The 15101-nt window shown below is 44.1% G+C and overlaps 1 protein-coding gene across 2 annotated transcripts in view; it reads right to left on the bottom strand.

Annotated features, from left to right (window-relative positions):
• The window catches only part of INTS9 (integrator complex subunit 9), a 109052-nt gene that overhangs the window by 12660 nt on the left and 81291 nt on the right, over positions 1-15101 (bottom strand). For both annotated transcript variants that reach the window (XM_059926820.1, XM_059926819.1), the window contains exons 10-14: positions 14838-15018; positions 11209-11269; positions 7869-8040; positions 4808-4932; positions 2617-2784 (exon numbers count right to left, since the gene is read on the bottom strand). In XM_059926820.1, coding sequence (XP_059782803.1) covers positions 2617-2784; positions 4808-4932; positions 7869-8040; positions 11209-11269; positions 14838-15018 — 707 coding nt within the window. The remainder of the gene's footprint in view (positions 1-2616; positions 2785-4807; positions 4933-7868; positions 8041-11208; positions 11270-14837; positions 15019-15101) is intronic.

Raw genomic sequence — 15101 nt, 5'->3', positions numbered from 1 at the left:
TAGTAAGACTGTTTCTTTGTAGATGGCTAGTAATTTTGTTTTTGTCTTTAAAAACTCAACATTCTGCCTTCTTTTTGCCTTCTGTATTGAAAACTGGCACATATGAAATAGGTCTCTTACACCAGCAGTCCTCAAATTTTAGCGAGCATTGGCTCACGTGGAGGGCTGGCTGAAACCCAGACTGCTGGGCCTCACCCTGGAGTGTTGATTCAGCAGGTTAGAAGGTGCACTTCTAACGAGTCCCCAGGGCTGCTGCGGCTGGTGGCAGATTACACGGAGCCCCGCACTGCGATCCCCACAGGAAGGCCGTGGGCTGGGTGCCCCATCGCCGCAGCGGCACAGATCAACTGGGGGCTCTACTCTCACTTAAAGGACAAAATCTGTGACATATGTTAGGAATGACCTTTGGGGCACAAAGGGCACATATTAGCGATCACCTAGGTTTCTTCAGAGATGGAAAAGACCAGGTCTAATTGAGTAAGTGTACCTATCTCATAAGATGGGTGAGACAGTCCTTGGAAAGTGCTGAGTACAGATCCTGGCCCATAGTGACAGCTCAATAAACAAACTGTTTGCAGTACAATTAAATGGGGGAGCCAAAGGGCTGGGCCAATGAAATATGGAGAAAGGATAACCTGGAATTCAGAGCTGAAAGAACTTTCTTCATTCTCTTGGGTCTCGGTAGGACGTGGCCTCAAAGGCAAGAGCAGAGGAGAGGCCAGCTCCGTGCTCACTGTCAGGTGTACTAAGGTCGTGAGGAAACTCCTGACACAGGTAGCCCTGGCCACCTCTCTTGTGAAGGAGCTGTTATCAGAGAGAAATGCAAGTCAGCTGCTGAGCCGAGATACCAGGGTGTGAGCCGCTGCTCTCACAAGCTCCAACGAAAAATGGCTATTTTCCTTTTAAAGAACTAGCAGACCACAAACGTCCCAATGACGCTCAAAGCAGTCAACCTGAGGAACTATACATATCTCTCCACCAGTTTATTGCTTACCAATAAGCGATAAACTGCCCCTTTAAAAAAATCACCTTTATAACTTTCCCCACTTCACCTCTCCAGCCTGGGCTCACAGGCAGCTCTTCTGCCCCCTCGATCCGGCCACATGCTGTTTGCTGAGGGGACACGTGCTGTGACGGCTCCCTCCCCAGGAACCAAGAGTGAAATGAAAATGGATGCGAAATGTGAACGATCATCTACTTCTATGTGTCTTAGTGAAAAACACGACCACTTGCTAGTTTTATCTAGCAAACAAGTCTTGCTAGTTTTATCTTGCTGCATTAATTATATCTAAATTAGTTATGGAAATTTGTTTGGATCTCCTTTGTCTATGGCTCTAGTTTTTAAAAAAATACATTTATTTATTTATTTTTGGCTGCACTGGGTCTTTGTTGCTGTGCGCGGGCTTTCTCTCGTTGCAGCGAGTGGGGGCTACTCTTTGTTGCGGTGCACGGACTTCTCATTGCGGTGGCTTCTCTTGTTGTGGGGCACGGGCTCTAGGCGTGCAGGCTTCAGTAGTTGTGGCACGTGGGCTCAGTAGTTGTGGCGCACGGGCTTAGCTGCTCCGTGGCATGTGGGATCTTCCTGGACCAGGGCTCAAACCCATGTCCCCTGCATTGGCAGGTGGATTCTAAACCACTGTGCCACCAGGGAAGCCCCTGTCTATTGCTCTTAATTTAAAAAAGAACAACTCAGGTTAACTGTGGAAAGGACTGAATGTACTGGACACTGGGTCCCCATTGATGGCACCTGGCCTTGTTCCACCACCAGCCTTTGTTAGGGTCGTGGAAATGGGCAACATTCAGGGGCTTAGCCTTCAAAGCCCAAGATCTGGCTACTCTGCTGAGCTCCAGAGAGAATCAGGGGACGCTGCTTTTAAGTTTTCCTACTTCCTTTTCCTGTTTGCTAAAAACACGTTCAAGCGTCTCCGGAGGCAACAGGAAGCCAGAAGCAGTGTCCTCAGAGCTCGGCACACCGTCACTGCGGCAGCTGGGCCACACGCTTCCCACTGCCCCTCCCCACACCTGTCACTCAGGCGCAACCCACCGCAGCTGTCCCACATGCACGACATGCTTTTTACCTTTTTTCCCTATTAAAACAAGCTCAGATATCATAGAACTAAAAAATATGTAGACTTCAGTAGAATAAATCTTTAAGTTATACTAAAATGCATGCAAATAGTAATCAGTTTACATTCCTTACTTTTTGGTTACTCTCATCTCCTCCATCTATCTCTGAACTCGGTGAAACTTGGCCCTCACTCATAAATGGGGTCCAGGAGGGAGGAGAAAACCCACATCCTCAGGCGGTTAGGGAAGGAGCTGACACTGGCTTACCTGTTCTCCACGCTATGGCCTGTGCCCTGGCCTCCCACACACATTAAGCTTTAATATAAGCAGTGCTCCAGCAGGCCGGATGTTGACAGCTGTTACTTCATTACTGGAAAAATGCGGAGGTTCTGAAAATCCCACCTCTCTTCCCAGTTACTTGCTTAAGGGTCGATGTGCTTTGGTTCATCCACGTGTGATACAAACCCCAAAGAAAGCTACTGCTGGGACGGTCTTCTGCAGACTCAAGTGGAAAACCCGGGCGTGACCCTGGGAAGCAGCACAGCTCACCTCCGGCATGATTTCGATCTTCTCATACTGACGCTTGAAGGGCAGGGCGAGGACCTCGGCGCGCCGATAGGACATGGCAGGTGGCTGGCAGTCAATCATCAGGTCCATCCGGTGGGACTGCGCTGGGGGCGGCTGGGTGTACTGCTCAGGACAGACCACGTGGAGGGGCTGAGGAACCGGCGGGACAGGGGCAGGGTTGGGGGAGGGGGAGGAGGAAACAAGAGGAGGCTGTGAGGCAGGAGAGGCCGCGTCCTGAGCTAATCCTCCCTTTGCGGGGCTCAGGCTCACCACTTGGCCGTTTCGAATTCTCATCCTGTCAAACCCAAGTAACCAGTGAGCGAAGTGGGGGGAAAGAAGATCAAAAATTTCAGGGAAAAGCCCTGATCTGCCGGCCATGTTGATGAGCAAGGGATTTACTGCCTTGGTTTGTATTTATTTTTTCATTATATTCAAGTCACTTTGATGGTGACATCCATGGGTCTACCCTCAAATGGCCTCCAAGCCCCTTGAGGGCAGTCTTCTCGTCACCGTCATCGACTTGGTACCGCTACTGGCTGATTAGCAAGAACTGTGACTTTTTGTGCTAGTTTGGATTTCTGGTCTGGATCTGCAGGTCTACTGGTACTAGGCAGAGGGCAATGGTCAGGCCTTATCTTTAGTTGTGTAGGACACACTGAATCAGATAGAATTTTTTTTTTTAACAAATGTCTCTTTTTATTATCTTGAGAGAAAACCAATTAGTAAACCAATGTTTACTTTGGCCAAATACCACCCAACTGCCAACCGAATGTGGCACCCAGAGAGTCAAAGCATTGTCACCGCCTTTACTGAAGAGTCTGGACCGAGCCTCAAGTTCCCGGAAGAACAAGGCTTCCAACAGACCTGACGGGTTGCGTTTCAAACCGCACTTGTCCTTTAGGACTGACACCTCTCCTCCTCTTCAGACTGCCTTTCGCCCTCCTTCCTGCCTGGTCAGCATCTTATAACTCTGTCTCAAAGCCAGTCGACTCCACAGTCACTGCCCGAGGACTCTCCCCAGGTTCTCCTCCCCTGCAATGGAGACCAGGCAGCCTCCTGTTTCCCTTATTCACACACCACCGAGGGGCTGGGGAGTGTGCCGTGGTTCAGGGACCGAGGGTGACATTACTCAGGAGTGAAAACAACAGGCTCGTAACTGTTTCTTCCAGCAAGTTGACAGGCACACGGTGGTGTATGAAATTGCTCATGGAAATCGGAAGTGGCTTAACTGCTCCAACCACGTCTAGAGGAAGGGCCAGCAAGCTTGGGGTCACCGTCAGCTGTTACCCCTGCGCTCCAGAGGCCGCCAGCTTTCTCTGTTTCCTGCTACCCTTCCTTAGAGTTTGCTGTTAGCGCCTCTCCTCCTGAGGTCAGGGGTTCTGTGAAGAGGAGGAAAGTGACCTCCCAGCTCAGGCCGAGAAATGCAGGGAGCCAACCACACCTCGCTCAGCGACTAGGGTCCAGGGCACCCCGGCGCTCACGTAAGGTCCCGGGCGCACCGAGGTGATGGGACATCAGAACCCTTCCTCTCGCCCGTTCTGAGTTGTCTTCCTCACCAACTGCCACCACCCTTCCAACCCCGAAACACGGGCCACCCGAGTGATAAGTGACCCAGGGCGGGGAGTTTTTCCTCCCCGTTCTCCTTCTGGGCCAACAGTGTTCCTTTCGCCTATGCTTTACCCCGACTACTCTTTCCCTTTCTCTAAGGCAGAAAATGCAAAATGAAACAAACAAAAAAGCGACAACCACCAAACCAAAACAATCCGCTAACAAAAGCATAACACTGCGGTACTAATCCATGTGTGCAAAAAGGGCCCAATATGTTTCAGTTCAGTGGTCTTTCATCTTGACAAGTGTGTTTCTAGAATGATGTTTTTTGGTGGTGGGAGGGGGCGATTTGCTTTTAACTGGACACAAAGGGTCCCCATCAAAAATAAGACACTGTTTACACTTTCTTTTCCTCCCACTTCTGATTTCTTTAGAGGAGAAACTTCTTTCAGGGTGTAAAGCCCACTGGTTTGGCGTCTGGAGGGTACCAGCTGAGCACCCTGCAGGCCGAGGACGGGTGAGGAAGACAAGCAGTGCAGCTCGCCATCCCGGCCCCCACACCGCAGACACGATCCGCACAGAGATGCCAGGGCCGCGGGAGCCACCAGCACAGTTTCCCCATTACCTGCACTTCTTTGAGCAGCTTTGACACTTGGATGAAATTCAGTCTCGTATCAATGGGGCAGTATATGCATTTCATGGCCAAGGGCTGGTAGGGAGCCAGTGTTTCCAGGTATGAGAAGTCGGGTTCTAAGGGGAGCACAAGAAAGAAAATTGAAAATGCAGGCAACATAGGAACGGCCCAGTGAGGAAGCAGCTGGCATGGTCGAGGCCCAGCAGACGGGCAGCAGGACAGGAAAGGCACTGAAGGTTACGGGAGCCAGATTCCCCATCACGGGAGAGAGGAGTGATTTACAAATAAGGAGGGGGAGGCTGGACTGAACGCCGCAGGATGGATGTGGAATTGGAAGGACGCGTGTGAGCTCCAGGTTTTCAACACAGATGGAGGGAGAGATGAGACAAATGAGGGGCTAAATAAGTAAATGGGGGAGAGAGGAAAGCTCTTCTTTACAACAAAATGCAAACTAATAAATGTAAAAGAAGCGATGAAATTGAAAAAAAAAATTCACCATTTGGCAACCATCACAGTAATAATTTGGACCAGAATCATCAATAGATGCTAAAAAAAATTAGATAAACATCTGGGGAAGACCAGGATAAGTACATAGGCTCGAAGTGTCCCCCACAAGATACTGACTGACACAGAGCGGTGACTTCACAGGGGAGAAATCCGGCACAGGCCACTCGAACTGAGCACTCAAAGATCACCCCCAGGTAGGAGACAGACCACGTGCCTCCTACTTGACAGGATGCACCCAGAAGGAAAAAAAGAAGGATCCTGACCGCATGTCAACAAAATGCTAGTGCTGAGGCTGCGATGCCCCATCAGCAGAGCCAGTGCAGCGCCTGGGAACCGTCCTTGCCACGCTGGCTGGTTTGTTCTCTGCAGAGCCGCTCACCACGGCCGGCCTGGCGGGGACTGTTTGCTCTGCTGGAGGAAGCTGCCCACCTCGGGCCAAAAGCAGTGGCTCACTCCTGGCGTGAAAAACGACACGCACATTCCTGACACAGTCTGTGCCCTGTGAGGACGCCACTTCCTACGGCCCCAGCTTTCCACACACCGCTCCCAGGAACTTACCCGGTGACCTCAGGGCAACTCATAGAACTTCCAGATTTTTTAAATGACCTCCCCTGCAGTGGATCCTGTCTACCCAGGAAGAACCCAGAAACCACCCAAATGAGGCCAGCACGGCTGCCTGAGGGATAAGCGCCTCTCTTTGTATGGATACTGTGTGAGCTACAACTCCCACAGCCGTAATACAACCAGATAAGGTGGCCCAAAACCTAGCAGACATTGTCAACGACACAACTTGTGCTCTGGAAGTTCAACACACCAGTTTAAATGTATACTCCTTACCCAGATGAATGTCTGGTAATGAATGCCATGGACAATCACGTAGCCCTTGCTTTCTTCTTAGCTGGCTGGAGGGACGTTTGCAGTATAGCAACGCCTCTTCTGTGTCTCTGTAATACTGTAACCACTGTCACATCAGAGCCAACATCTCCTCAGAAAGGACAGGAGAGACCCCCCTCAGTCCTACTACAGACAGCGTTCTCTGGATGACTTCCTGCTTAGCAGAACTTGGCAACGGTGAGGCTCTGGGTAGCGTGAATCAACGTCTTAGGGCCTGACTTCCTCTGCCTGTGGCTGAAAGGGGGTCTGCGAGGGAGAACAGCAGCGCCTGACAGCTGCTCTCTGAGCGCCCCCGGCACTCACGGCCAGGCCACGGTGCCCCCGCCTACTGGACATAAACTACCTCACGTGACGCTGACGTGAGAACAGGCCACGCAGTGACCACGGTGGATCAAGACAAAAACGAGACCCTCCCTAATCATATGCCTGAACACATGACCACAGCACGGTCCGAACCACCACATAAGCAAACACTGCCCTCTCCTGGCTCCATTCGTCTCGCCTTCTAGACAAGAATCACTAAGATACACAACCAGAGAACTACTGCTTCCTGATGGCACCCAAGCCAGAACAATGAACCCACCTCCAAAATCACCTAAGCCAAGGCCCGTAAGTTCTTCTGAACGTGCCCAGCGATGCCTCCTGCCTCCCCACGGCGGTACCCCCTCACTGCAAGGAGTCAGTACCCCAACTTTGTTCCATTACTGGTGCGTTCCTGGTGGCCTCTGGTTGGTCCTCACAACAGGCTGAGCACAGGGAAGGGCCCAAGTATCCCTGACCCCAAAGCTCGGGGCATAACTAGACTCTCCTCCATGGCTCACATCTTAAAGGTAATTAGAAAACTCTAAGAAGGCAACTGGTACTTTCTCAACAGGCCTTTGTGCCAGGCACTATAAGGAGTGCTTTCTTATAACATTTCACTAAAGGCACAGAGCTGCCTGAGGATGAGCGACCAACAATCCCATTTGACAGAGGAAAGTGAGGCTCAGAGCGGGGAGTCACGTGGCTGAGGTTACAGCAACTCGGACCAGATTTCAGATCAAGGTTTTTTTACTTCATTGCCCTGAGATTTTCAAATCCCAAGGCTGTCTGAAGACCATGAATTGATAAAATAAGACAGTGATTAAGTAAAACCCCTAACGTGCCCTCGTTTAAGGATTAGTTTTATTCTGAGGGGTTGGTCTCCACAAGAAAAACTGCAAGCCAGAGTAAGCTATAACCAAAGGAGAGAGATCCATCTCTGTAAGTAAGTCCTAAAGGGTAAAGCAAGACTGATTACTAGAATTCCTGCAGTTCTTGAACAGCTTACAAAATCCTATCAAAAGTAGCTCTAGACCAGAAATCTGTCTCGGGGAAAATCTACAAACACAGACATGGAAGCTCTGTCCAGTGCACAGTGATCTAACAGGACATTTTGCTTTGTTCTTACCCTTTCCCTTCCAGTTGCTTTATCCTTTAGTATTTACAACAGAATAGGGATCAGATTTACGCCTTACTGTCAAATTCTTCCTGGATACAACAGAATAGTGATCACATTTATACCTTACTGTCAAATTCTTCCCAGCATCTCTACCTGGTAGGTACATCCTACCAGGTATGCAGGGATGGTCACAGTGGGAAGGGCAGGGTTTTGTTTTGTTGGTTTATTTACCTGTGAATATGACAGTGTTGAGACTAGATTTTCCCCAGAGCTCCATGAAATGGACCACGTCCCCAAATCGGAGGGAAGGGTGTCCAGTGAAAACCACACACGGCTGTCTGAAGTCATTGCTGAAGTCTCCATGGATGCTGGGGTAGTGCTTCAGCTTATTGGTCTGAATGAGCTAGAATACGTATCAAAAGCACATGAAGAGATGTTAGCCTACCCAGGAAGGAAGAACCACAGCATGGGAGAGTGAACAAATTAAAAATACAAGATAATGCTATTAATATTAGCCAAAGATCCAAATTTTTTACCTACAACGTGACTTTCTCAAAAGATGGGACCTTTCGGTAAAATTACCAAACTTAATGGAAACTTCTTTTCAGGTTGTTATGGCCTGATTCTGTCTAACCCTTCCTTTATAGCTTCCTGACACTCCGAGCTCCAGGCCCTGAAGTCCCCAATATTAGTTACTGTTTGAAGTACAAGTTTCCCAAACTCTGTGCATCACCAAGTTCTGTCAACAATAAACACTTCACACAAGAAAAATTGTTTACCAGCACAGGACTGTCTCTTGAGACGGTACAGCTGTGTTAAGTTACTGCGGCGAGGGGCCGGGGACTTAATAAACACAAAAACAAACTGGCTTTCAGCAATGCGGGAGATGTGATGTCCTCACGACAGAGAGCTCTAGTAAGAAGCAGGCCATGCAGTCTCAAACCTGTCTCAAAAGTGAATGTTTTGAACCAAAAAGGTCTTCCTTCTAGCACAACACTGGGAACTACTCTCCTAACGCCAGGCCCAACCCAAGGCAACGCCATATACAGTTACAACCACAGATGGCATCTTGTGGCACTGCTCAGAAGTTCTTCCTGCTGCCTCAGCCCTGCCCCCACTGCCCCACTCTAGCACCAAAAAGATGGCAAACACCCATACTTCAGAGACCCTAAATGTCAACTAGTAGTGCCCTGAGATGCTGTCTGATGGGTAAAGAATTGGTCTGTGACCCACCTCAATCCTGTAGCCACCCATAATGCCTAAGAAGGGAGCCCAGCCAACAACTCCAAGCCCACTGTAGTCACCCCAACGGTGAGGATGCGGCCAGAATGGGGCCGCCCACAAATGGAAGCTGACTCTCTTCATCTTGAAGATTTAATCTTTAATTCAGAGAGAATGCTTTCATTCGCAAGACTACCCTGGAGATCTTAATTAGGTGTCACATGCTTGGATGGGATATGAATAGTAAAGATGCAATAATCGCTGCATTGCCACTTCCCTTCCAAGTTATGTACAAATAAAACTGACATTCTTTTTATAACCCATCTGGCCAAAATCATTACTTGCCCCAGTTAAACAGGTGAATGGCTGACTAAAGTACTAGTTCTACTGTATCCATAGATGTCAAGGAGATGAATGGGATTCTAAGAAGAGCAGCAGGTCTTTGCACATAAGTTAAGTCACTTTTTAAGGCAAACTGAGATTTTTTTTTTTGCCCATCAGATCTACTTTTCCAGTGGACTTACTACCTTTTTGACCATCCAGAATTACCTTTGTGCTGATTTAAGGTCCAAACTGTATAGGCAATGAAGCTGTAGGGTAGGAATTCTGTAAAGCAATTTTTTTTATCAGTACTAAGGGCAGAACTGTATTTTCTCCTGGGCACTGGTCACACAATACCGATTATCAACTCCATCACGCCCTAATATTGACAAGTGCATTTCAGGAATCCTGATCATGCAACTATGGTCTTTTCACATTCTTAACTGTAAATGGGACAAAGGTCATCCATGACATACTTGTGGGTAAGAACATGGTAACACCCTTAGAGAACAAGTTCTGAAGAAAGGCTAATTGTTATTTGGGAAGAGGCAAATAGACTTTCAGCGGTAAAGCCCACCACAAAGTATGTTTTGCTACACTTAATTTTCTGACACGAGATATCTAGCCTGAATTTCACTGTAGTAATGACAGGGCTCGCAAAAATCCTGGCTGCTGTAAGAGAGTATGAGGACTGCAAATACCTTCCTCAAAACCTTCCACGTGACATTCTGGTTCATGAAAGACCTGTCCTTTGGAGCAGGAAAACAGTAGTCAGATTTAAAATAATCAGCAGGACAACTGTTGCAATTTTCTTGAGCCGAATAGTTAACTGCATAGCAAATAAGTCAACAAAATCCCTATGCATAAGTACCTGCACAGACATCCCTAACTTGATGGAATCTTTACAAACTGAAAACTTCCACGTTGCCATATGCACATCAGTAAACAGCATTACCAGCTCTCAGAAATCCCCCTTTGTCCCCTTCCTGCCCCCACTGCTACCTCCAGGATAACCATTCTCCTGGCTTTTCATATCACAGATGAGTTTTCTGTGTGTTTGAACTTTTATATAAATAAAATCACACCATATCTACTCTTTAATATCTGGCTTCATTCACTAACATTATGTTTGTGAAATTTATCTACATTGTTGCATATAATCTGAGTCCCTTCGTCCTCTTTGATGTAAGGTGTGAATATACCACAAAATTCATTCACCCGTTGATGGACATTTGGGTACATTTCAGCACTATTACCAAGAGGGCTATGAAGATTTCTGTGCCGATCTCTGGGCGACACACCTGCATTTCTGTTCAGTACAGACTTTGGGAACGAAACTGCTGAGGCACAGAGGATGTCACAGTCCTAGGTTCAACTTTACTGTCAGTTTCCTAAAGTGGTTATACCAATTTACACATCCTTTTTAAAAAACATAACAAAAAACTGGGAGTAACCCTATTGTCCAATAGGAAGGGAATGGTTAAGTACACTATAGTATGTTCACATGATATGCTATGGAATATTAGGTAGCAATAATAACAGTGAGGCGCACAGATAAATGTCCATGATACAGCCACCACTGGGTGAAAAAAAAAGCAATAGAAACAAAATTGGGCACACACAGCCACATAAAATCACTCACTGGTTCTGTGAGGAAGGGGGAAATTTTCTGTTTTCTAAACTGAAATGTTGTTATTTTCATCATTAAAAATTTATATCAATGACAGACATAACCAAACAAAAAGAAGACTTTGGCAATAAGTAAATCATTTATGCAAAAGAGTTGGTAGAATAAAATTCCTCACTCGGTCAATGAAACAGAGGTAGGCTATTAACTGAATAACATACTGGTAATGTGTTAATAAGAAGAGAAAGTAACAAATCTTGAGTCAGAGTAATTCACTGCCATCTTACAAGGGAAACAAAGGGCTATATCAAATTACCTTCAGATTTTTAAAATCTAATGACCTGCTATATCCACCCATATCTTTTGTTCTTGCTCTGACCCAGTGATTTTCCATTTTCTTACCTCTGCATGAGGAAAAGGCGGTTCTGGGAGATACACCTTAGTCTGTTTGTTGTGACAAAGCCTTTTGAGGAGGAAAAACAGATCAGCAGGTTAGGCAAGGGCGTACAGTGGCATTTGTTGCCATCTAGTGGTAGCAGCGCAAATACTTAATACCGAAGTTTATTTGAAATTTTTCTGTCAGTGTACCTCACTGTGAATAAAACACCAGCATTTATAGCGTAATCAGGACATAAATCACTTGTGAGCACAGTTTTAACCTTTGAAATTCCTCAATACATTTTTTTCTTAAAAAATAAGCTTCTTATTTTGAAGTACTTTTAGATTTACAGAAAAGTTGCAAAGACAGTACAGAGTTCCCATGTACCTTTTAGCTGGTATCCCACTATGTTTGTTAAACTAAGAAATAAACATTAGTACTTTACAGTTAACTAAACTCCAGACTTTACTCAGCTTTCACCAATTTTTCCACTAATGTTATTTTTCTGTTCCAGAATCTAATCTAAGATACCGTATTGCATTTAGTTGTGATTAAAAAAAAAAAACATTTTTTTTTTTTTGGCTGTACCTCGCAGCTTGCAGGATCTGAGTTCCCCAACCAGGGATTGAACCTGTGCCCCCTGCAGTGGAAGCACAGAGTCCTAATCACTGGACCGCCAAGGAATTCCCTAGTTGTGATCAATTTTGAGGAGAAAGTGATACACAACAGAATTGGTAACTCAAACTGGAGAATAATAAATCTCTCCAGTATCTCTATCTTAATCTAGACACGGTGAATGTTTTAGGTAGTCTGTGTTTTTCCCTAGCCAGATATGACATTTAAAATATGGAGATTTCTGGAAAAGCAAATGTGGCAAAAGGTTAACAATTGTTAAATCAAAGTACGTGGGTGTTCTGTAGCTCTGACATTTTTAAAAGTTGGAAAAAATATATGTAGTGATTATGTTTGTTAAAGCCTGCTTCTAAGAATTCTATCAAAATAGAACTAAAGCATTTCAACAATTCTAATAGATGTTACTTTTGGCAGAATAATTCAGAACTCTGGGGCTTGGATTTTGTCTGAACTTCATTAATACAATGATCTAATTTTTCCTTCTTTAGTTTAACTTGATTTCAAAAACATTACTTTAGATCCTTTTTGGAAGAAGTTGTACATATGGAAACAAGATACTTTTGAAGGGTTACTTATTAATAATATCTAAACAGACAATAGTATTGTCTTTATTTCAAACTCAGGAGGAGAGACAAAAGTTCTTAGTTTAAAAGTTTAATTTTCATTGTTGCAAAGGATAATATGCTATATCACTTAGCATCAATACATAAAGCTATAAAACTAAAATACTTCTGTCAAAAAAATCAAAGAGCTAAATGCAATGTGGTACCCTGGATTGGATCCTGGAATAGGAAAAAAGCATTAGTGAAAAAACTGGTGCAATTTGAATAAAGACTGGAGTTCAGTTAATAATAGAGTGCTCATGTTAATTTCTTAGTTTTGGTACAGAATGCATGGCCATGTAAGATGTTAACATTGGGGGGAAACTGAGTGGAAGGTATATGGGAGTTTCTGTACTATCTCTGCAACTTTTCTGTGCCTAAAGTTATTTACTAAAGTAACAAGTTATTATTCAAAAAACAAAATCAAAGACGAAATTGAAAAAAAGTATCACAATGGGAAACAATGTCTGCAGATATAATAAAGTGTTAGGATCTTTAATACATATATAGAGTTCAAATAAATAGATAAAAGTACAACACCTCTGATAAGTAAATGGGCAAAAAAGGAACAATTTACAGACGACATAAAAATTTTTCTGGAAAGCAGTTTAGATTTGTATAATGAACATTAAAAGCTATTTATACCCTTTGTTCCAGTAATCTTATTTTTAGTAACTAACCCAAAGCAAAAGATGTAGTCATATATACACAGGATGATATTAATTGAAAATTTATCACTAAAAGGAAAAAAACTGGGGAAAGCCTGTCCACCCCTTCAGACAGTAGTTAAGTAAGTTATACTACATATAAATGATGATTAATGATGTAATAATGCAGTCAAGCAGAAATTATGGTCTCAAAGATTTTATAATGCTCTAATCTAGTATTAAAAAATTTAAAGGCAGGATTCACAATTAAATATGCAGCACGATCCCTATATAGAAAGGATACATCAGAATCTAACAGTGATATTATTTCTGGACAGTGGGATCATGGGTTCAGTTTTTTTTTACGGTTCTCTGTAACTTTTATCTTTTTCTATAGTAAACATGTATTACACACATATTAAAAACAAATATCAAAAAATAAAAACTCAAAAACAACCTACTCTTATTTTAGCAGTCCTGAATTCTACCCAATCAGACATTCTGACAATAAGAAAAGCATGTAATGGGTCAAGAGTGGACTTGAAGGGCACACACCCGGCTAGGACACCATCCACAGGGGCCCACAAGGGCTTGCCCAGGAGCTTGTAGTTTTCAATATTTTTAACTGAGGATCTGGATGAAGAAATTCAGAACATGCTGATTAAATGTGCAAGTCATCCTTAGGGTGGACTACCACTTATTCAAGATTACCTTCCTATGTTGGGGGAGAAAAAACTCTAAGCAAAGGATAAAATTCAATGGCTACCAATAAAAGTGACTTTTTATTGTTAGTCACTAACAATAAGTCAAATATAAATAACAACGAAAAGTCCTAGGGACAAACATGAATAATATGCACATGGGATGGAGAAGCCTGCCTGGATCTAAAAACAGAAAAAAAAAGGACCTTCACCACAACTAAAATGGAGAGAAAAAAACTGTATTTAAAAAGGTGGGGAGGGGAGGGTGCACACCATAATGCTGGGATATGTTGTACAAATGACGTATGTTGTACAGAACGATGTACAAATTACTTTTAAAGTAGAAGCTTCGTAGAAGAATACTGTGTCCATTAGGCTATCACACCACTAAACGGGATTAAGCACACCCTATATATATGTATGTCACAGTCCCATCCTAAGGCACTACTGGATCCATTGTAAAAGTTAAGTTGCTCTATTTCCTCCTACCCCTGACTTTCTTCGGCCAGGCGAGTTAGATTCAAATATCCATCTAAATAATCCTAAAAAGGTTCACCCACTTCATATTGTTCAATAATTTACCCATCCTAGGATTTGATCAAACAATTTCCTGCTGTAGTAAAACTTGATTTTGCCAAATATACTATTGAAATGAAAAAATAAGCTAGTTTTTCCTATCAGATTTGGTACTATAAATTTTAGACAACATGAGCTTGGGCTTTGAACTTTTTTTAGCTTTCAGCTTTTGTAATAGATAGAGGGTAGCATGTGAGAAGGTAAGTGTATAATAGTTTTGTTACTGATTTTGAAAGTGTTGGCTAAGCTACGTCTTTGCCCTCCCACCTTCCCTCCTTAATAACAATTCTTCTAAACCCTGGCAATATCACAGATTTGGCTTTCATTAATATTATCTTCACATCACAGACAGGGAAAAACAACAAAATGAAGGTTTCATAGTAATGTGAGAAAAATATAGGATTACTTCTATTTCTTTTTAAATTAAAATTAAGAACATTTTTCTTTTCTTACTGCTTGAATGTACTGAATCACAGGAAGAACAGAGACATACCACTCAGCAAAAATCTGGGAAAACTCGAGTGAACTGTTAGCCACTGGGGAGATGAAGTAGAAAGGAATGCTGGAGAGGCCGGCAGAGTCAATGTACTGATACAGGCATTCCAGAAGGTCATAGATCACTCCAGAAGGATAGCAGGGGACCAACACGTTTCCTCCGTTCCGGACTGTCAGTGCTAGAAAGGTTGAAGCCACACAACACTGTAAATCAACTATACTTCAATAAAAAAAAAAAAAAGAAAAGAAAAGAAAAGAAAGG

This window comes from Balaenoptera ricei, chromosome 6 (genome assembly GCF_028023285.1).
Source record: "Balaenoptera ricei isolate mBalRic1 chromosome 6, mBalRic1.hap2, whole genome shotgun sequence".
Classification (NCBI taxonomy): domain Eukaryota; kingdom Metazoa; phylum Chordata; class Mammalia; order Artiodactyla; family Balaenopteridae; genus Balaenoptera; species Balaenoptera ricei.
Note: the sequence above shows the minus strand (reverse complement) of the source record. Positions and strands in the feature narration are given on the sequence as shown.